The sequence below is a fragment of the Oncorhynchus masou genome, chromosome 5 (assembly GCF_036934945.1).
Source record: "Oncorhynchus masou masou isolate Uvic2021 chromosome 5, UVic_Omas_1.1, whole genome shotgun sequence".
NCBI classification, from domain to species: Eukaryota; Metazoa; Chordata; class Actinopteri; order Salmoniformes; family Salmonidae; genus Oncorhynchus; species Oncorhynchus masou.
Window position 1 is genome coordinate 54,111,469 of NC_088216.1, and position 22,618 is coordinate 54,134,086.

The 22,618-nt window shown below is 42.6% G+C and overlaps 1 protein-coding gene across 2 annotated transcripts in view; it reads right to left on the bottom strand.

Moving 5' to 3' along the window:
* LOC135539866 (SAP domain-containing ribonucleoprotein-like) overlaps positions 1–22,618 on the bottom strand; it is a 64,642-nt gene that overhangs the window by 34,283 nt on the left and 7,741 nt on the right. For both annotated transcript variants that reach the window (XM_064966054.1, XM_064966053.1), the window contains exons 6-9: positions 13,399–13,472; positions 10,286–10,323; positions 10,170–10,198; positions 344–412 (exon numbers count right to left, since the gene is read on the bottom strand). In XM_064966054.1, the coding sequence (XP_064822126.1) occupies positions 344–412; positions 10,170–10,198; positions 10,286–10,323; positions 13,399–13,472 (210 nt within the window). The remainder of the gene's footprint in view (positions 1–343; positions 413–10,169; positions 10,199–10,285; positions 10,324–13,398; positions 13,473–22,618) is intronic.

Below are 22,618 nucleotides of genomic sequence, written 5' to 3' on the forward strand. Positions count from 1 at the left end.
GATCCTTGCAACATGGGGCTGTGCATTATCATGCTGAAACATGAAGTAATGGCAGCAGATGAATAGCACGACAATGGGCCAAAGGATCTCATCATGGTATCTCTGTGCATTCAATTGGCAACCGTGTTCGTTGTCCGTAGCTTATGCCTGCACATACCATAACCCCACCGCCACAATGGGGCACTCTGTTCACTACAATGACATCAGCAAACCGTTTGCCCACACGATACAGGATAGAGGGAGCGATAGAGAGAAAAGAGTGATAGAGAAGAGAACGATCGAGAGAAGACAAGCAGGTGTTCACATACTTTTGGTTATGTAGTGAATTCATGAGTCAGCTCACCGTTTTGGCGACAGAGGACACATTCATGCCAAAGCGCTCTGCCCGCTTCTTCAGGACCTCAACGCTGACCTAACGCCACAGAGGGAGGAGAGGTGTTATTTATGTGCTCCATAAAGACAAGTCAGGTGTTCACAATCTCCTATTCATAACATCAGTGAAAAAGTGAGGAAAACCAGATCCTGTCATCCTTTTACAAACAGAAACCCACAGGCTTGTTCTTCTCCAATAAACAGGCATGCAAACTGGTGAGGGTCCAAAAAGGTGACAATTTGCATATTACTTACATATTGTCAGAGAATAACAAGTACCTATTTGAACAATCTCAATACTCCTAACCTTCCAAACCACAATAGACAGAGAAAATTGTGTCCTGCGGTATTGGGGTGTTGGGCTCTTTGGCCCGGGTTTAAGGTTAATCATGACATGATCATCTCAGTCTCCCCAGACAGAGTTAGGATTTTCATATTTTCTTGTTGAGGACATGTATTTTCCAGTGGGTTTAATGAAGAACTGTAAGGTGAAGGCCAAGGCTATCTGCTAAATAACAAAATGATTTTCAGCCAACATTAAAACAACTCTCTCATTTTAATATAATCTGACCTGTCACACACACACACCCCATTATTTTTACAAAAATTATTTTAAATGCTCAAAATAATAAACAGTAACAGGCTGTAAATTGCATGACCTGGCTTGTCTATCTTTACATTTATTTTTAAACATGGGAGGGTTGTGCTGCAATCCCTTGACATCAGTCTTTGCATCTAACTTCAGCCAGGCCCAGCTCCACTTGACCCTCAAACCTGACTCAAGCTTAGACAGTGACTCCCTCTCCTAAAACTCTCCCATTCTGAAAACGAAAGCATAGCATAAATTACACTATTTAATAGAAAGATGCCAACAACACAATATAATAATATGTACATTTGATTTTCTAATTTCCTACATAAAAACTAGACTACCAACAACGTGATAATGTGGGTTTGCCTAAGGTAAGTACTCAAACACGGCACCAGCGGGTACTTATTCATTGGTATCATTGTTAGAGTATTGGAACATTATGACCCCAGTATACACCGTTGTTGTGCAGCTGCCTGCACTACCATGCTAGGTTTAGTAATAAAGTAACCAAGTTTATAAAGTTACACCCTCGCCTCCTCCAATGCATATAAGTGTTCCGTGGATTATTAGACAGACATGTGAAGTAAGCTGAGGCAACACATAGTTAATGGAGGCATGCAGGTGGTAATGTCAGCTTGCCAACTTAGATGCTAACGTAGCTAGCTGGCTAACATCAGCTAGCTAATGTTAACTTTGTGTGTAATAATTTGTGCTATTGAAACATACAAGCTATAATTAGCTTTTCATCAGGGATAATCGCAGCATTATTTCAAACACAGGTTACTTACCTCGAGTTGCATAAAAAATTTCCCAGACAGGAACAAAGTTTTTGCATGGAATGTGTGATGAGGCGGCTCTGATCACACATGGAGAAGATATTTTTGCGCATCTCTTTTATAGCTCAATGGGAGATACACACTGAGTCTGCCCACTTTTCATCAGAACCCCCACGTTTTTTTTACAGCTCTACACGGTTCACGTGGATGACTGTTTTGAAAAAAAAAAGCAATGAATATCACCGAAAAATGACAAGTTTGCATGCCTGCAAGGCGGTCGGAAGGGTGGTGGGGAGTGTTCAGGTTTCGGATTCCCTCACCCTTTTATCAGGGTTTAGATCATTCAATCACACATTTCTTATAGAAAAACAAAAAAATGGATGTTCTAAAACCACAACAATGCTAAAACCACAACAGGAGACCACTTTTGAGGTCTGGGAAACATTTAGACATTTTTTAATGTAGTTACCCTTTAATTCAAATTTGCATGCACCTAGCAGTTTTTTTGGTTAGCAGTGTTCCGTAGCGTACACTGGATTGATGCAAATAATCACAATCTCATTCTGTCAAGTAAGCTACTTTGTAGCTACCGGTAGTTAACATTTAAAATGCCCACACCAGTAGAAATCCACTTTCTGAGCTGAAAGATAATGGCCAGACCTTAACCATATTGTTGGCGCCGACAGAGATGGCCGCCTCGCTTCAGGTCCTATGACTGTTTTTTTAAATGTACTATTTCTTACATTGTTAGCCCAGAAAATGTTGTTATTACATACAGCCGGGAAGAACTATTGGATATAAAAGCGACGTCAACTTACCATCATTTCGACCAGGAATACATCTTTCCCAAAGGGGATCCTTTGTTCACACCTCCACCCTGGACATACGATCTTATCCCAGAGGTCGACCCAAAACAACGCGGTCGCCACAGGAGAGGCAGACGGAGCGGCCTACTGCTCGGACTCAGAAGATGAGCACACCATCCACCGCTTCCTAGCATATTACTCGCCAATGTCCAATCTCTAGATAACAAGGTATACGAAATTAGTCCACGAGTTGCCTTCCAGAGAGACATCAGAGATTCTAACATTCTCTGTTTCACGGAAACACGGCTCACTCGGGATACGTTGTCAGAGTCGGTACAGCCACCCGGTTTCTTCACGAATCGTGCCAACGGAAACAAATGTCTCTCTGGTAAGAAGAAGGGGGTGTATGCCTTATGATTAACAACTCATGGTGAAATCACAACAACATACAGGTACTCAAGTCCCTTTGTTCACCTGACCTAGAATTCCTTACAATCAAATGCCGACCGCATTATCTTCCAAGAGAATTTTCTTTGATTATAGTCAAAGCCATGTATATCCCCCCCAAGCAGTTACCTCGTCGGCCCTGAAAGAACTTCACTGGACTCTATGAAAACTGGAAACCATACATCCTGGGGCTGCATTGATTGTAGCTGGGGATTTTAACAAAGCTAACCTAAGATCAATACTCCCTAAATTCTATCAGCATATCGAATGCGCGACACGAACCGGCAGAATTCTGGATCATTGCTACTCGAACTTCCACAATGCACACAAAGCCCTAAGTGCCCTGGCTTCGGCATATCTGACCATGAATCCATTTTGTTGCTCCCAGCCTATAGACAGAAACTAAAACAGGAAACGCCTGTGAACAGGTCAACACAACGCTGGTCTGACCAATCGGATTCCATGCTTCAAGATTGCTTCAATCACGTGGACTGGGATATGTTCCGGATAGCCTCAGACAACAACATTGATGTATACGCTGACTCGTGAGTGAGTTAATTAGCAAGTGCATTTGAGAAGTCGTACCCGCTGTGACTATTAAAACTTTCCCTAACCAGAAACCGTGGAATAATGGCAGCATTTGCGCAAAACTGAAAGCGCGAGCCAACACTTTTAATCATGGCAAGGCGATCACGGATTACAAAATGAAAACCATTTTGTTGCGGATATCGACTAATTACTCCCAGACAAATTAAACAACTTCTTTGCTCGCTTTGAGGACAATACAGTGCCACTGACACGGCCTGCTACCAAAGCCTGCGGGGTCTCCTGCTCCGTGGCCAACGTGAGTAAAACATTTAAACGTGTTAAACCTCGCAGTGCTGCCGGCCCAAAGGGCATCCCTAGCCGCGTCCTCAGAGCATGTGCAGACCAGCTGGCGGGTGTGTTTACGGACATATTCAACCAATTCCTATCCCAGTCTGCTGTCCCTACATGCTTCAAGATGGCCACCATTGTTCCTGTTCCCAAGAAAGCTAAGGTAACTAAACTAAATGACTATCACCCTGTTGCCCTCACTTATGTCATCATGACGTGCTTTGAAAGACTAGTCAAGGACCATATCACCTCCACCCTACTGGACACCCTAGACCCACTCCAATTTGCTTACAGCCCCAATAGATCCACTGACAATGCAATCACCACCACACTGCCCTATCCCATCTGGACAAGAGGAATACCTATGTAAGAATGCTGTTCATTGACTACAGCTCGGCATTTAACACCATAGTACCCTCCAAACTCGTCATTAAGCTCGAAACCCTGGGTCTCGACCCCGCCCTGTGCTACTAGGTCCTGGCCTTTGACGGGCAGGTAGGAAACAACCTCTCCACCCTGCTGATCCTCAACAATGGGTCCCCACAAGGGTGCGTCCTCAGCCCTCTCCTGTACTCGCTGTTCACCCATGACTACCACCAATTACAAGACGGGAGGAGGTGAGGGCCCTCAAGAGTGTAGTGTCAGGAAAATAACCTCTCACTCAACTTCAACAAAACTAAGGAGATGTTTGTGGACTACAGGAAACAGCAGAGGGAGGGGGAGCAGGATGAAACAGCTGGGCTGCTGTGGAAAGGGGTTCAAATCAAATCAAATTTTATTTGTCACATACACATGGTTAGCAGATGTTAATGCGAGTGTAGCGAAATGCTTGTGCTTCTAGTTCCGACAATGCAGTAATAACCAACAAGTAATCTAACTAACAATTCCTAAACTACTGTCTTATACACAGTGTAAGGGGATAAAGAATATGTACATAAGGATATATGAATGAGTGATGGTACAGAGCAGCATAGGCAAGATACAGTAGATGGTATCGAGTACAGTATATACATATGAGATGAGTATGTAAACAAAGTGGCATAGTTAAAGTTGCTAGTGATACATGTATTACATAAGGATGCAGTCGATGATATAGAGTACAGTATATACGTATGCATATGAGATGAATAATGTAGGGTAAGTAACATTATATAAGGTAGCATTGTTTAAAGTGGCAAGTGATATATTTACATCATTTCCCATCAATTCCCATTATTAAAGTGGCTGGAGTTGAGTCAGTGTCAGTGTGTTGGCAGCAGCCACTCAATGTTAGTGGTGGCTGTTTAACAGTCTGATGGCCTTGAGATAGAAGCTGTTTTTCAGTCTCTCGGTCCCAGCTTTGATGCACCTGTACTGATCTCGCCTTCTGGATGATAGCGGGGTGAACAGGCAGTGGCTCGGGTGGTTGATGTCCTTGATAATCTTTATGGCCTTCCTGTAACATCGGGTGGTGTAGGTGTCCTGGAGGGCAGGTAGTTTGCCCCGGTGATGCGTTGTGCAGACCTCACTACCCTCTGGAGAGCCTTACGGTTGAAGGGCGGAGCAGTTGCCGTACCAGGCGGTGATACTGCCCGCGAGGATGCTCTCGATTGTGCATCTGTAGAAGTTTGTGAGTGCATTTGGTGACAAGCCAAATTTCTTCAGCCTCCTGAGGTTGAAGAGGCGCTGCTGCGCCTTCTTCACGATGCTGTCTGTGTGAGTGGACCAATTCAGTTTGTCTGTGATGTGTATGCCGAGGAACTTAAAACTTGCTACTCTCTCCACTACTGTTCCATCGATGTGGATAGGGGGGTGTTCCCTCTGCTGTTTCCTGAAGTCCACAATCATCTCCTTAGTTTTGTTGACGTTGAATGTGAGGTTATTTTCCTGACACCACACTCCGAGGGCCCTCACCTCCTCCCTGTAGGCCGTCTCGTCGTTGTTGGTAATCAAGCCTACCACTGTTGTGTCGTCCGCAAACTTGATGATTGAGTTGGAGGCGTGCGTGGCCACGCAGTCGTGGGTGAACAGGGAGTACAGGAGAGGGCTCAGAACGCACACTTGTGGGGCCCCAGTCTTGAGGATCAGCGGGGAGGAGATGTTGTTACCTACACTCACCACCTGGGGGCGGCCCGTCAGGAAGTCCAGTACCCAGTTGCACAGGGCGGGGTCGAGACCCAGGGTCTCGAGCTTGATGACGAGCTTGGAGGGTACTATGGTATTGAATGCCGAGCTGTAGTCGATGAACAGCATTCTCACATAGGTATTCCTCTTGTCCAGATGGGTTAGGGCAGTGTGCAGTGTGATTGAGATTGCATCGTCTGTGGGCCTATTTGAGCGGTAAGCAAATTGGAGTGGGTCTAGGGTGTCAGGTAGGGTGGAGGTGATATGGTCCTTGACTAGTCTCTCAAAGCACTTCATGATGACGGAAGTGAGTGCTACGGGGCGGTAGTCGTTTAGCTCAGTTACCTTAGCTTTCTTGGGAACAGGAACAATGGTGGCCCTCTTGAAGCATGTGGGAACAGCAGACTGGTATAGGGATTGATTGAATATGTCCGTAAACACACCAGCCAGCTGGTCTGCGCATGCTCTGAGGGCGCGGCTGGGGATGCCGTCTGGGCCTGCAGCCTTGCGAGGGTTAACACGTTTAAATGTTTTACTCACCTCGGCTGCAGTGAAGGAGAGACCGCATTTTTCCGTTGCAGGCAGTGTCAGTGGCACTGTATTGTCCTCAAAGCGGGCAAAAAAGTTATTTAGTCTGCCTGGGAGCAAGACATCCTGGTCATCAAAGCTGGAACTGAGAGACTGAAAAATAGCTTCCATCTCAAGGCCATCAGACTGTTTAACAGCCATCGCGAACATAGAGAGGATGCTGCCAACATACAGACTAAAATCTCTGGCCACTTAAATAAATTGACTTAATAAAGGTATCACTAGTCACTTTAAATAACACCACTTTAATAATGCTTACAAATCCTACAATTCTCATCTCATATGTATATACTGTATTCTATACCATCTACTGCATCTGTCACATGCCATCGCTCATCCATATATTTATATGTACATATTCTATTCATCCCTTAACATTTGTGTGTATAAGGTATTTGTTGTGAATTTGTTAGATTACTTGTTAGAGTTCGGGAACTAGAAGCACAAGCATTTCACTACACTCGCATTAACATCTGCTAACCATGTGTATGTCACCAATAAAATTTGATTTGTTGCACAACGATTTAGTCAAAGTATGATATATTTGGGCTCGAAGAGATACATTTCAACTGCCCATTTTGTTTTGTATTTTCCTATGATTTGACATAGACATTTTCAGCCTACGTTTCGTTTGATTTAAAATGTTACTACCGACCAGAATGACATTGTTGAGTCAAACAGCCTCGTGTCCACTTGAGCCATGGATCAAATTAAAATAGGATGTGCAAACTTATGTTTTTGCACATCCCTTCATTTTTTTGAGCAGTATATATATATATATATATATACACACACACACATACACACACACATATATATACACACTGCTCAAAAACTAAAGGGAACACTTAAACAACACAATGTAACTCCAAGTCAATCACACTCCTGTGAAATCAAACTGTCCACTTAGGAAGCAACACTGATTGACAAAGTTCACATGCTGTTGTGCAAATGGAATAGACAACAGGTGGAAATTATAGGCATTTAGCAAGACACCCCCAATAAAGGAGTGGTTCTGCAGGTGGGGACCACAGACCACTTCTCAGTTACTATGCTTCCTGGCTGATGTTTGGTCACTGTTGAATGCTGGAGGTGCTTTCACTTTAGTGGTAGCATGAGACGGAGTCTACAACCCACACAAGTGGATCAGGTAGTGCAGCTCATCCAGGATGGCGCATCAATGCGAGCTGGGGCAAGGAGGAGCGCTGCCAGAGCCCTGCAAAATGACCTCCAGCAGGCCACAAATGTGCACGTGTCTGCTCAAACGGTCAGAAACAGACTCCATGAGGGTGCTATGAGGGCCCGACGTCCACAGGTGGGGGTTGTGCTTACAGCCCAACACCGTGCAGGACGTTTGGCATTTGCCAGAGAACACCAAGATTGGCAAATTCGTGCTCTTCGCAGATGAAAGCAGGTTCACAATGAGCACGTGACAGACGTGACAGAGTCTGGAGATGCCGTGGAGAACGTTCTGCTGCCTGCAACATCCTCCAGCATGACCGGTTTGGCGGTGGGGGGCCTCACAGCCCTCCATGTGCTCGCCAGAGGTAGCCTGACTGCCATTCGGTACCGAGATGAGATCCTCAGACCCCTTGTGAGACCATATGCTGGTGCGGTTGGCCCTGGGTTCCTCCTAATGCAAGACAATGCTAGACCTCATGTGGCTAGAGTGTGTCAGCAGTTCCTGCAAAAGGAAGGCATTGATGCTATGGACTGGCCCGCCCGTTCCCCAGACCTGAATCCAATTGAGCACATCTGGGACATCATGTCTCACTCTATCCACCAATGTTATGTTGCACCACAGACTGTCCAGGAGTTGGCGGATGCTTTAGTCCAGGTCTGGGAGGAGATCCCTCAGGAGACCATCCACCAGCTCATCAGGAGCATGCCCAGGCGTTGTAGGGAGGTTATACAGGCACGTGGAGGCCACACACACTACTGAGCCTCATTTTGACTTGTTTTAAGGACATTACATCAAAGTTGGATCAGCCTGTAGTGTGGTTTTCCACTTTAATTTTGAGTGTGACTCCAAATCCAGACCTCCATGGGTTGATAAATTTGATTTCCATTGATAATTTTTGTGTGATTCTGTTGTCAGCACATTCAACTATGTAATGAAAAATGTATTCAATAAGAATATTTCATTCATTCAGATCTTGGATGTGTTATTTTATTGTTCCCTTTATTTTTTTGAGCAGTGTATATATACCATTTTATAAAATTGTCTAATTGTGTGATATTAGCCATTTGCAAACTCGCTCCCCATCACCCCAAGATTAATGGTTTGACCGGTAAAGTTTTGCTTCACTACAGAGAAGGGGCTAGCTACATCCCAATATGGCGACCGGAGCATGGACGAGTGGGTGTGTCGAAAGGAAAGTAGTGGGCGTGTGGAATGGAGTGGGTGTGTCAAAAGCTCTCTGCTATAGGTTAGATGGTTTTGACTGAGCTGTTTTTTTTCTTCTTCCATTTCTTACCACGTAACTACCATACATTGAGCTACCATACCGTAAGAGTGGACTGGATGGATGAGTCAGTCATATTTCACTATTACTTTTACACAAATAATTGTCCATTTTCAGTTATAAAACTGACGATTGCTTATTTTTTATTAAAAGTATTTTATGATGGGTGTACACCAAGCATTTCGCTAAACTCGCATTAACATCTGCTAACCATGTGTATGTGACAAATAAAATTTGATTTGATTTACTGTTACTTCATTCATTGTATGCGTGCTTACTGTAACAGTCACCCTGATATTGGCTAATGGCTACTAGGTAGCTACTTCCACCATTGCCGGACAGTAGTGCTTGTCAAGCGGGAGCGAATGGCACTGTGTCCTCGTGTTGCCGTTCATGCCCTCCCCATTGAGTAGTAGACTGTATGTAGGCTATGTATCATCTAGATGGCTATCAATATTAGTTATTTCTGGTGTAGGCTGCTATCCTATTTGGAGAAATAAAAAATGGAAGATGCCAAACTTTGGAAAAAAACAATAGATGACGAAGTCAAAGATTGTCCAGTGGTTTCCATCTGTGGCAAAGTTTCCCTAAATAAATTATTATGATAAATCCATCTACAGAACCAGCAATAGAGCCAGCTGGTTAGTCTTTTGAATACGGTGTAGTAAAACCCAGCAACAACAACAGATAACATTAGCTAGCTATATAAAATTAGCAGGAAAGCTAGCTAGATAAGGTTAGCATGTTAACAACATACTCTGACAGCTGTCAGTGGCCTTGTTGTTGATGTTTATCAAATCCACATGGAAATTCCCACACCCAATTCGTGAACATGTATATGTAGCCTTCGTGATTCCTCGGAGGTGGAACCTAAAAGTGCATTCCCTCTTTAGGACAAAAAATTGCTTCAAAATAGTAGGGGCAACTTCCTCTGGGGGGTCCCTTTAATTGGGAAGGTTTTGGGTACACCCTTTCTATATTTTTTCCTGTTCCATATTATTTTGCCAAACTAATACAGGGGAAACACCAACATTATCACAGCAACCTACAGAAAATGTGCTGATTATGTGAAGTGCCATTTTATGTGCAGGCATTGTCGAAATAGGAAAAATAAATATATTATATGAACCCCATTGATACTCACAGTTAGTTTACTATTTGCAACTGATGCACCTAATAGACAAAGAGAAAAAATATACATGAATTACAACATACAATTTTGACTGGTCATGCTGAAAAACCTATGAAAATCCAACTCACCTGGTTTGGAAGCCGGTGATAGAGCCGGTAAACCAAATCTGACAAACATCAGATCAATTCAATTAATATTCACTCTCACAGCCTACATCTTTTTAACATCCATTTTACTATCCTTTCGACAGCCCAATATGAGTTGACCCTGGAGTAGATTATTGCCACATAAAATATGTATATTAAATATTATTTTTTACATAACTACCTGACTGTTCACTGAGTAATGATCAAAACTTGATTGTCAACCACAATAATTCATACATTTGAGGATATCAAGGGGTCATAAAAGTGTGAAACATTGCTGTTGCCTACATGCAAGATTAACAGTACATGACTGCTTTTAATTCATTTCAAACTTGAGTTATTACTTTATTACTATGCTATAAGCTGTCTCCTGACAGCACCACTGAATAATTTTCAACTCTGAAACCACCCAAGTCCTATCTTGGAAGTGATTGGCCCGGTCGGGCCATGACTCATTATACCCTGAGGGTATAATACGCACTGCCCAGCCACTCGTGTTTTATTCAGCCACCACTGTTTATCAAAGCCACCATTCATATTTTCCGTCTAAACTTCTCAATTTCAGACGGCCTACGCATTCGACCGAGTAGCGAAGATATTTTAGATTTGATTTAAATTCCTCGGCGTTGGTCCGTTTTGCAGCCTGAGTCAGCTAGCTTGCTACCCACTCTTTGCTAATGGTCCATCTAGCTATATAGCTAGCTAACGTGTCGCACTTGAGGAGACCAAGGATTTTGAGGTAAATCGCTTTCCCAATCACACTCAAACAGTGTTCATAAGCTTTGAGTGTGGGTACCAGACAGATTCATTCAGGTTTTTCTGTTAAAAAAAATATTTTTCTCCTAGCCGCCCAGTCAGCAGCCATGCTGAACATCATGGTCCTCCTCCAGGCCTACCAGGTCCTCCTGGACATGGAAGGGCAGGCTACTCCAGAGATGTACGTCGAGCTCAGGAAGGCACACTACACATGAGGTGTGCTGCCTAGGATGTGGGCAGAATCATGGGATTCTCGGTAGTGACACACCGCCACTTGTGGCTCAACCTCATTCAAATGTCAGAAACAAAGAATGCTGCAGAACGGGCACTGACCAAGAACAGACGGAGAACACACACTACACCAATTGTAAGGTTTCTGCACTGGCTGCATGTGGGTTTTAGAATACATTTTAAGATTCTTCTATTGCCACCTTTCCAACAAGTCTGTTCATCAGATGTCTGCCCTGGTCAACTGAAATTGCTGTTATTATGAAATAGAAATGTCTAGGAGCAACAACAGCTCAGCCGCGAAGTGGTAGGCCATAAAAGCTCACAGATGGGGACCTCCGAGTGATGAATCATGCAGCGCGCAAAAATCGCCTGTCCTTGGTTGCAACACTCACTACTGAGTTTCAAACTGCCCCTGGAAACAAAGCTTGCCGGCATTGGACTCTGTAGCATTGGAAACGCGTACTCTGGAGTGATGACTCACCCTTCAACGTCTGGCAGTCCGACAGACCAATCAGGTTAGGTGGATGGCAGGAGAACGCTACCAGCCCGAATGCATAGCACCAACTGTAAAGTTTGGTGGAGGAGGAATAATGGTCTGGGGCTGTTTTTCATGGTTCGGCTAGGCCCCTTGGTTCTAGACATTCTAGACGATTCTGTGCCTCCAACTTTGTGGCAACAGTTTGGGGAAGGCCCTTTCCTATTTCAGCATGACAATGCCCTTGTGCACAAAGCGAGGTCCATACAGAAATGTTTTGTCGAGATTGGTGTTGAAGAACTTGACTGGCCTGCACAGAGCCCTCAACCCCATCGAACACCTTTGGGATGAATTAGAATGCCGACTGCCAGCCAGGCCTAATCACCCAACAATTAGGGCTCAACCTCAATAATGCTCGTGGCTGAACGGAAACAATTCCTGGCAGCAATGTTCCAACATCTAGTGGAAAGTCTTTCCAGAAGAGTGGAGGCTATTATAGCAGTAAGGGGGGACCAACTCCATATTAATGCCCATGATTTTGGAATGAGATGTTCGAGGAGCAGGCGTCCACATACTTTTGGTTTAGTAGCGTAATGCAGCTTTTTTTTTCTTCCTGTAAAGCACATTGCGTTGCATTCTATGTCTAAAATAAAGCTTCATTTAATTTAATTTGAGAACGAGAAAAGAACATGCTGCTGAATGCTCCTGTCACAATATCTGGGCTCTTCGGTCCTTTCGTGGAGACCATCACACACAAATTTGAGCAGCAACAGGAAGGCTCTGCAGCCTTCAAGGCTATAATGCTCTGCAGGCCTCGGGCTCAACCTCATACATCAATCGCCAGGGCGGAGTCCGCTCAATGGCCGTGCACCAGGTGGCATCACGAATACATGCTTTGGGCATACACACACACCTACACTCACTGTCAGCAACGCACATTCCAGGTATTTTTTATCCAGGTGCGAACCTGTTGTCGAGGGGCAAGCCTGAGTCTGCAGAGTGGCGTATCCACCCACAGGTGATAGAGGCGTTTTGGTGCCAGTTCAGAGGAGACACGTAGATCTGTTCACATCTCGAAGTGCAACACAATGCCCTCTTTGGTATTCCATTCTGAACAACAACCCGGGAGTCCCATAGGGCAGCGCACAATTGGCCCAGCGTCGTCCGGGTTAGGGGAGGGTTTGGCCGGGGGCTTTACTAGGCTCATCGTGCTCTAGCAACTCCTTGTGGCGGGCCGGGCGCCTGCCGTCAGTTGAACTGTGTTTTCACCGACACATTGGTCCACATTAAGCAAGCGGATGTTACTGAGCGCGGTTTGGCGGGTCATGTTTTGGCAGATGCATTACTCGACCTTCCTGAGCCCGTTGTGGAGTTGAAGCGATGAGACAAGATCATAATTTGATATGATGAAATTTATGAGAAAAGGAGAGATAAAACACAAAAAAATTTAATAAATGATTATTCAGTGGTGCTGTCTGGAGACAGCTTATAGCATAGTAAGAACTTGTTCGTCCTTTGTAAAACCAGGGTTGTAGTACAACGCATTTGTTTTAACCAAAATATGTATAACCCTAGTTTTATCCAAAGTCAACATATGATCCATTATAATGTGTAATTCGGTCCAGGGGCTCACCTGGCAGCGCGGGCCTCTTTCTTACTATCAGCAGTAGCAGGCAGGTTGAAACGCTCTGCCCTCTTCTGCAGCCTCTGTGATGGACACAAATAGAAGATAAATATTCATGCTACTAGCGAACTTGTAACATTGTATAAAATATTCTGGGCCCTACGAGTTTCCCGCGCACAGACACAGCTGTAGGCTATTTGCACAAGGGATAAGAAGCAGTGCTTGACTTGGGCAGGAGCTCACCAAAGCTGAGTACTGGAACCTCAAACCTGTTCCTCAAAGAATATTGTCTCAAAAGTATTGTGGAGCTCCTGCACCTAAATAGTCACTGCCCCCAAAATGAGTACCGGAAACCTATTTCAGTCCAACTCAAGCACTGATAAGAAGTAATCAGGTAGGACAATTTTATGACGAGTTCTTATCGAAAGGGAGAGAGAGATAGGAAGATTTTTTTAAATACATTGAGGAACTACTGTAATTCTCAATGGATGTAAAAATAAGACTGTTTGCGGTGAAGAAAACATTACTTTGAGAAGCTCCACAGGTTATTAGTAGTGGTGCATTAAGTCAATCAGAAATACCAATCAGACCCTACACATCATGTCTACATTTGCGCAGGCCAGGTAGCCTATAGGCCTACTTCCATGCGTGCGCATCCTTACTCAACATTTACAGGAGCGCTCAAAACAAAAAACAATGACTAAATTGACAAAACACAAGTGCAACATAGGTTGTGCACACTGCAAACAATGTGACAGGGGTGATAATGTGACAGGAATAATAATATTGATAACAGAAATTACTGTAACCAAAGTAACAAACACTGTAGATTAGAAATGGTAGGAATTAATGGTAAATGTATTACTGGTAATATATGTAATGAGGAATTGATATACACTAACAATTAAAACACAAATAATTCACACAATGAAGTTAAAGAAACAATGAATGTGCACAAATTGGCAGGAGAGAGCGCATTCTGAAGAGAGAAGCGCATTGTGCATCTGGGCGCATGATCAATCGACGTCTGCACTGGCCATGCAGCAATTACGGTGATACGGACTCATCAGAAGTCAGGCCATTCATACTTCCTGCGCTTCGCGGAGCAGTGCAGAGCTGTTGTGAGTTTGTGTTTCCTACATGACGTACCGCCCCCACCTACCATCAACCAATCATGTCAATGTGGCGCTATACAGAGCTCTCTGCATTGTTACAACATTTGGGAGGCGCTTTGGCAACTGCATGGCTCTGGAGGCTCTGCAATTGCGTCACACCCTCCATATGAAGCCACCGACCACATTTTCCAATCAAGCATAAACTGTCATTTAGTCTAGGCCTCCACAATGCACTAGTTCACCAAGATGAACGCAAATATAAATATGTATATACAGTACCAGTCAGTCAAAAGTTTGGACACTCCTACTCACTCAATGTTTTTCTTTATTTTTTACTATTGTCTACATTCCAGAATAATAGTGAAGACATCAAAACTATGAAATAACACATGGAATCATATAGTAACCAAAAAAAGTGTTAAACTGATCAAAATATATATATTTCAGATTCTTCAAAGTAGCCACTCTTTGCCTTGATGACAGTTTTGCAAACTCTTGGCATTCTCTCAACCAGCGTCAGGAGGTAGTCACCTGTAATTAACTACAATTAACAGGTGTGCCTTGTTAAAAGTTCATTGTGGAATTTCTTTACTTCGTAATGCGTTTGAGCCAATCAGTTGTGTTATGACAAGGTAGGGGTGGCATACAGAAGACGGGCCTATTTGGTAACAGACCAAGTCCATATTATGGAAAGAACAGCTCAAATAAGCAAAGAGAAATGACAGTCAATCATTACTTTAAGACATGAAGGTCAGTCAATGCAGAGCATTTCAAGAACTTTGAAAGTTTTAAGTGCAGTAGTAAAAACCATTAAACCCTACGATGAAAATGGCTGTCATGAGGACCACCACAGAAAAGGAATAGGGCTGTTGCAGTGACCGTATTACCGCCACACCTGGAGTCACGAATCATGAAGGCAGTCAAATTCCACATGACCTTTTAGTCACGAAATTAGGCGTTTTCCAAGCTCTGATGCTGCTGGTTATTAGTAACCTACCAAACTTGCCAACTGCCTGGTACTCAGCACTCTATTGTCTCTCTAATCACTCTGACATCAATGCTAATGTATTTGAAAATCTAATCAAACACTTCATGAGAGCCCATGAGCTCATGTTGCACAACATTTCTATAGGCTATGTAATTGCGTGAGAAAACAGAGTGATGGCCGCTAATAAAAATATGAGGATCCCATCAGCTTTCTATAGGCTACGCCTACTGTATTTATTTCTCAAATTTCCTAATATTAAGCACATTGCTTATATTTACAACAGGATTACAGCCTACCTGCCTGGCATGAAAAATAAACCATGGGGAAAAGCGTCCTCCATTCGCTATTTAAGTGTATTTTTTCCGTTGCCCCTGTTGTTTCGATACAGGTGCATGATAATGGTCCATTCTAAATCAAAACAAATGTCACATATTATTTATATATATATGAGCTCCCGAGCGGCACAGCGGTCTAAGGCACGGCATAGCAGTGATAGAGGCACCACTATAAACCCTGGTTCGATCCCAGGCTGTATCACAAACGGCCGTGATCGGGAGTCTGATAGTGCACCTCCCTATTGGCCCAGTGTCATCCAGGCTAGGGGAGGGTTTGGTCGGTAGGCCTTCAATGTAAATAGGAATTTGCTCTTAACTGACGTGCCTAGTTAAATTAAGGTTAAAGAAATATGTTTTTTTAAAGGGTATATGTAAAGACAAGATTAAATCAAGAAGTCTGATAGGTGCCTATCACCTATCACTTGTGAATTATATACACTGCTCAAAAAAATAGGGAACACTTGAAGAACTAAAGTGAAATTAATAACTCAAAATTAAGCATATAGGAGTACATATTTCTTTGTTAACCGCTCAACACAGAATATCCGCATGTGCGCACTCTGAAATCGTTTGGAGAAAATAATTATATTTTATTCAGCTTTGTTCAATTGTATTCTTCATACTATAAAATATAAATAATGCCGCAGAATTAAAAGACAATCTTGTCTGCTAAATGAACCAGAGTAGCCCACAGCCATTTGGCATAGCCACATCAGGACAACAGAGAATGCTATTATTTTCTTTTGAAATTGACATTTTCTTCTGTTCTTTTGTCTGACGAGTCCAAATTTGAGATTTTTGGTTCCAGCCACACGTCTTTGTAAGACGGAAAATCTCCGCATGTGTGGTTCCCACCGTGAAGCATGGAGGAGGTTTGATAGTGGGGGGGGGGGGTCCATTGCTGGTGACACTGCCAGGGATTTATTTAAAATTGAAGACACACTTAACCAGCATGGCTACCACAGCATTCTGCAGCGATACACCATCCCATCAGGATTGCGCTTAGTGGGACTATAATTTTTTGTTCAACAGGACAATGACCCAACACACATCCAGGCTGTGTAAGGGCTATTTGACCAATAAGGAGAGTGATGGAGTGCTGCATCCGATGACCTGGCCTCCACAATCCCCCGACCTCAACCCAATTGAGATGGTTTGGGATGAGTTGAACCGCAGAGTTAAGGAAAAGCAGTTAACAAGTGGTTAACATATGTGGGAACTCCTTCAAGACTATTGGAAAATGGTCAAGAATGGTCAAATCAGAGAGCTCCAGAGTTCCTCTGTCGAGATGGAAGAACCCTCCAGAAGGACCACCATCTCTGCAGCACTCCACCAATCAGGTCTTTATGGTAGAGTGGCCAGATTGAAAGACTCCAGCCACCCTAGTCATAGACTGTTCCCTCTGCTACTGCACAGCAAGCGGTACCGGAGCGCCAAGTCAAGGTCCAAAAGGCTTAACAGCTTCTACCCCCAAGCCATAAGACTACTGAAAAGCTAGTCAAAGGGCTACCCAAACCCCTCTTTTACGCTGCCGCTACTCTCTGTTTATAATCTATACAGTCACTTTAACTATACTTACATGTACATATTACCTTACTTACCTCAACTAACCGGTGCCCCCGCACATTGACTCTGTAACCGGTACCCCTGTATGTAGCCTCGTTTGCTATTTTACCTCCGCTGTTGAATTATTTGTTACTTTTATTTTCTATTTAACACTTTGCTTTCTTAACTTATTAAAGCATTGTTGGCTAAGAGCTTGTAAGAAAGCCTTTCATTACCTGTTGTATTCGGCACATGTTAAAAATAAAATCTGATTGGATTTGATAGCCCGCTTGGAGTTTGCCAAAAAAAACCTAAAGGACTCAAGATTCTCTGGTCTGACGAAACCAAGATTGAACTCTTTGACCTGAATGCCAAGCATCATGTCTAGAGGAAACATGGAACCATCCCCACGGAGAAGCATGGTGGTGGCAGAATCATGCTGTGGGGATGTTTTTCAGCGGCAGGGACTGGGAGACTAGTCAGGATCCAGGGAAAAATGAACAGAGCAAAAGTACAGAGAGATCCTTGATGAAAACCTGCTCCAGAATGCTAAGGACCTCAGACAGGCACAAAGGTTCACCTTCCAACAGGACAACAACCCTAAGCACACAGCCAAGACAACACAGGAGTGGCTTCGGGACAAGCCTCTGAATGTCCTTGAGTGGCTCGGCCGGACTTGAACCCGATCGAACATCTATGGAGAAACCTGAAAAAAGCTGTGCATCAAGGCTCCCCATCCAACCTGACAGAGCTTGAGAGTAATCCCTGCCGAAGGTACTTCAACAAAGTACTGAGTAAAAGGTTTGAACACTTATGTAAATGTTATATTTCAGTTGATTGCAAACATTTTTAAAAAACTGTTTTTGCTTTGTCATTATGGGGTTGTGTGTGTAGATTGTTTTTTCCCTCATCAATTTAATCAATTTTATAATAAAGGCTGTAACATAAGAAAATAGTGAAGAGGTCTGAATACTTTCCGAATACGCTATACAGATAACGGACTATACATTACCATTTAAGTTGACATTTGACTGTGGGTGGACCGGTGGCCATCATTGTGGTAGTAATTAGAGGTAAAAATGTGTACTCAATTAAAATGTTAATGATGTACGAACTAAATTGCAGTAGGGCTGTTGCGGTGACCATATTACCACCACACCTGCGGTCATGAGTTATGACCGCAGTAAAATTCCACATGACATACATTGGTAGTACCCAACTCTCTAATGACCATCAGGTCGCTAATGGCCTGGTACTAAGGGCTCTATTGTCCCTCTAACCACTCTGACAGTGTAAATTAAATCATAAATCACAAACACATCATCAAAACAGTTCCTTGCTTTTAAACTCACCTCAGTGTGATTGTACTTTTTCTTCATATTGATCAATAGGTTGAAACTGAGTGGAAAACATGGTCGCTGTGGATGTTGTTTCAAAGCATAACACAACGAAATGGGCAGTCCATTCTAAAGGTGATGAATTAAAAACACCCAAAAGGCATATTAGAGCTTATGTATACCCATAGGCCTATACATGAGCTCAAGCCTGAAATAAGTTTTACAATTTTTTTTTAAACAGATCTAAGATATCTTTACATAATTGGTCTAGCCTATACTCCAAAATAAAACAAATTCTAGTAATCTTCTTTGAGTGTGGACTGTATAATTATGCATATTTGATAGACTGGTTGGCTACCTTATGCTATCCTCCAAACGTTCTATTCATGAGTCTGGGAGAGAACATGTAGGCCTAGGACTAGGCGATGCGGTTAGTTTATTGATTTTGCAGGTCGGCTTACAGGGTTAGCCTACAATTATAGTACATTTTTTTTGAATATATAATGAATAGGCTGACACATTACCTTTCGGTACAGAATATCTCACCACAGTGCATTTCCATTTATCTCGCCTTCATTTCCTTCTCGAGCACACAGAGGGGCTGTCAACAGTTTGGTGAAATATGTTTTGTTGGGAAAACATGTTACTATCGATGTTCCTGAATAGATTTCACTCAATTTCCCAATTAAGCACTGGGTAGCTGCAGGAACAGGTTTGGAGAACCCATGGCATTCAGCGTTTGGGAGGAATATAACGCTGCTGAGCAAGAGGCTGCATCCTCAAACAGTGGATGATGCATGGAGTGAAAAAACCAGAGTACGCTGACCAAATTGAAAAAAACTAAGCAGTCTCCATTCGCTATTCGAGTGCATACTGATGACATGTATTTTTTTACCCTGCCCCTTTGATAATTGACCATTTTAAATCTAAATTAATTTAACATATTATTAAAGACAAGATTAAATTGAGACTAGTCTGATGGGTGAAAATATACTGAACAAAAATATAAAACAACATGTAAAAGTGTTGGTCCCATGTTTCATGAGTTGAAATAAAAGATCCCATAAATGTTCCATACGCACTCGCTCAAATTTTGTGCACATATTTGTTTACATCTCAGTTAGTGAGCATTTCTCCTTTGCCAAGATAATCCATCCACCTGACAGGTGTGGCATATCAAGAAGCTGATTAAACAGCATGATCATTACACAGGTGCACCTTGTGCTGGGGACAATAAAAGGTCACTCTAAAATGTGCAGTTTTGTTACACAACACAATGCCACAGGTGTATCAAGTTCTGAGGGAGCGTGCAATTGGCATAATGACTGCAGGAATGTGTACCAGAGCTGTTGCCAGATAATTCCATGTTAATTTTTCTACCATAAGTCGTTTTGGAGAATTTATCAGTACGTCCAACCGGCCTCACAACCACAGACCACACCAGCCCAACTACTCCATATTCAGCTTCTTCACCTGCGGGATTGACCAGCCACCCGGACAGCTGATGAAACTGAAGAGTAATTCTGTCTGTAATAAATCCCTTTTGTGGGGAAAAACTCATTCTGATTGGTTGGGCCTAGCTCCCCAGTGGGTGTGCCTGGCTCCCAAGTGGGTGGGCCTATGCCCTCCCAGGCACACTCATGGCTGCGCCCCCTGCCCAGTCATGTGAAATCCATAGATTATGGCCTAATATATTTATTTCAATTGACTGATTTCCTTATAGGAACTGAAACTCAACAAAATCATAATTTTTTGCTTGTTGAGTTCTTATTTTTGTTCAGTATATGATCACTTTATGAGAGAACAGAGTATGCAACTTGAGGCAAAGAACAAAGTGCAAACTTTTTGGGGGACTTCATCAATAGCCTATAGTCGCGCCATGCAGCCCATATACTGTATGTTCTGATTTCTAAGACATTCTAAAGTTTGTATCATTCAGAACTAAAGTGGCCAAATAACTCTAAATCTAGCATATAGGACCTGTTTCAAATTATCACTTTTACGCTCAACATAGCCACCTCATATGTGCACTCTGGAATGGGAAAAATATATTTTCTATTTTATTCTGCTAAGTTAAATTATATTATTCCTACTATTAAAAAAATATATACTAAATAATGGCACGGGACATATAAGCATATCTTGTCTGCTAAACGAACAAGCCTACAGCCTATGGTATGTCACATAGCCAGATAACGCACAGTAGGCCAACTCATTATTTACTTCTGAAATATATTTTCTTTGTATCATAATGTTTCTTTAGACCGGTCTAAAATAATGTTTTTTTGTGATGGTGTATATTAAAATCATTTGTAAGACTTTCCAAAAAAATTTTTTATCTAGATGTTCCCAAAGGTGCGTATCAGTGGCTTATATGCATAGAGCTGCTAAATGCGTATTTGTTCATTAACTGTCAATTACCATGAGACCAGCAGTCTTTTGAATGACAATAACCGGCTGAAGAAAACGTCACGACTGCCACAGCCCTTAGTTGAAAGCAGAGGTTGACCGATTATGATTTTTCAAAGCCGATACCGATTATTGGAGGACCAAAAGAGACAATACCGATTCATCGGCCAATTTTTTTTATTTTATGTATTTGTAATAATGACAATTACAACAATACTGAATGAACACTTATTTTAACTTAATATAATACATCAATAAAATCAATTTAGCCTCAAATAAATAATGAAACATGTTCAATTTGGTTTAAATAATGCAAAAACAAAGTGTTGGAGAAGAAAGTAAAAGTGCAATATGTGCCATGTAAGAAAGCTAACGTTTCAGTTCCTTGCTCAGAAGATGAGAACATATGAAAGCTGGTGGTTCCTTTTAACATGAGTCTTCAATATTCCCAGGTAAGAAGTTTTAGGTTGTAGTTATTATAGGAATTATAAGACTATTTCCCATTATACCATTTGTATTTCATTAACCTTTGACTATTGGATGTTCTTATAGGCACTTTAGTATTGCCAGTGTAACAGTATAGATTCCGTCCCTCTCCTCGTTCCTTACTGGGCTCGAACCAGCAACACAACGACAACAGCCACCCTCGAAGCAGCGTTACCCATGCAGAGCAAGGGGAAAACTACTAGAAGGCTCAGAGCGAGTGACGTTTGAAACGCTATTAGCGCACGCTAACTAGCTAGCCATTTCACTTCGGTTACACCAGCCTCATCTCGGGAGTTGATAGGCTTGAAGTCATAAACAGCGCAATACTTGACGCACAACAAAGAGCTGCTGGAAAAACGCATGAAAGTGCTGTTTGAATGAATGTTTATGCGCCTGCTTCTGCCTACCGCCGCTCAGTCAGATACTTAGATACTTGTATGCTCAGTCAGATTATATGCAACACAGGACACGCTAGATAATATCTAGTAATATCCTCAACCATGTGTAGTTAACTAGTGATTATGATTGATTGTTTTTTATAAGATAAGTTTAATGCTAGCAAGCAACTTATCTTGGCTTACTGCATTCGCGTAACAGGCAGTCTCCTTGTGGAGTGCAACGAGAGATAGGCAGGTCGTTATTGCGTTGGACGAGTTAACTGTAAGTTTGCAAGATTGGTTCCCCCGAGCTGACAAGGTGAATATCTGCCGTTCTGCCCCTGAACGAGGCAGTTCACCCACCGTTCCTAGGCCGTCATTGAAAATAAGAATGTGTTCTTAACTGACTTGCCAAGTTAAATAAAGGTATATATAAAAAATAAAAATAAAATGTAAAAAAAAAAGTTTGTTTTTTTATAAATCGTCGCCCAAAAATACCGATTTCCGATTGTTATGAAAACTTGAAATCGGCCTTAATACTTCCGGCGCCGACAGAGATGGCCGCCTCGCTTCGCGTTCCTAGGAAATTATGCAGTTTTTTGTTTTTTTTACGTATTATTTCTTACATTAGTACCCC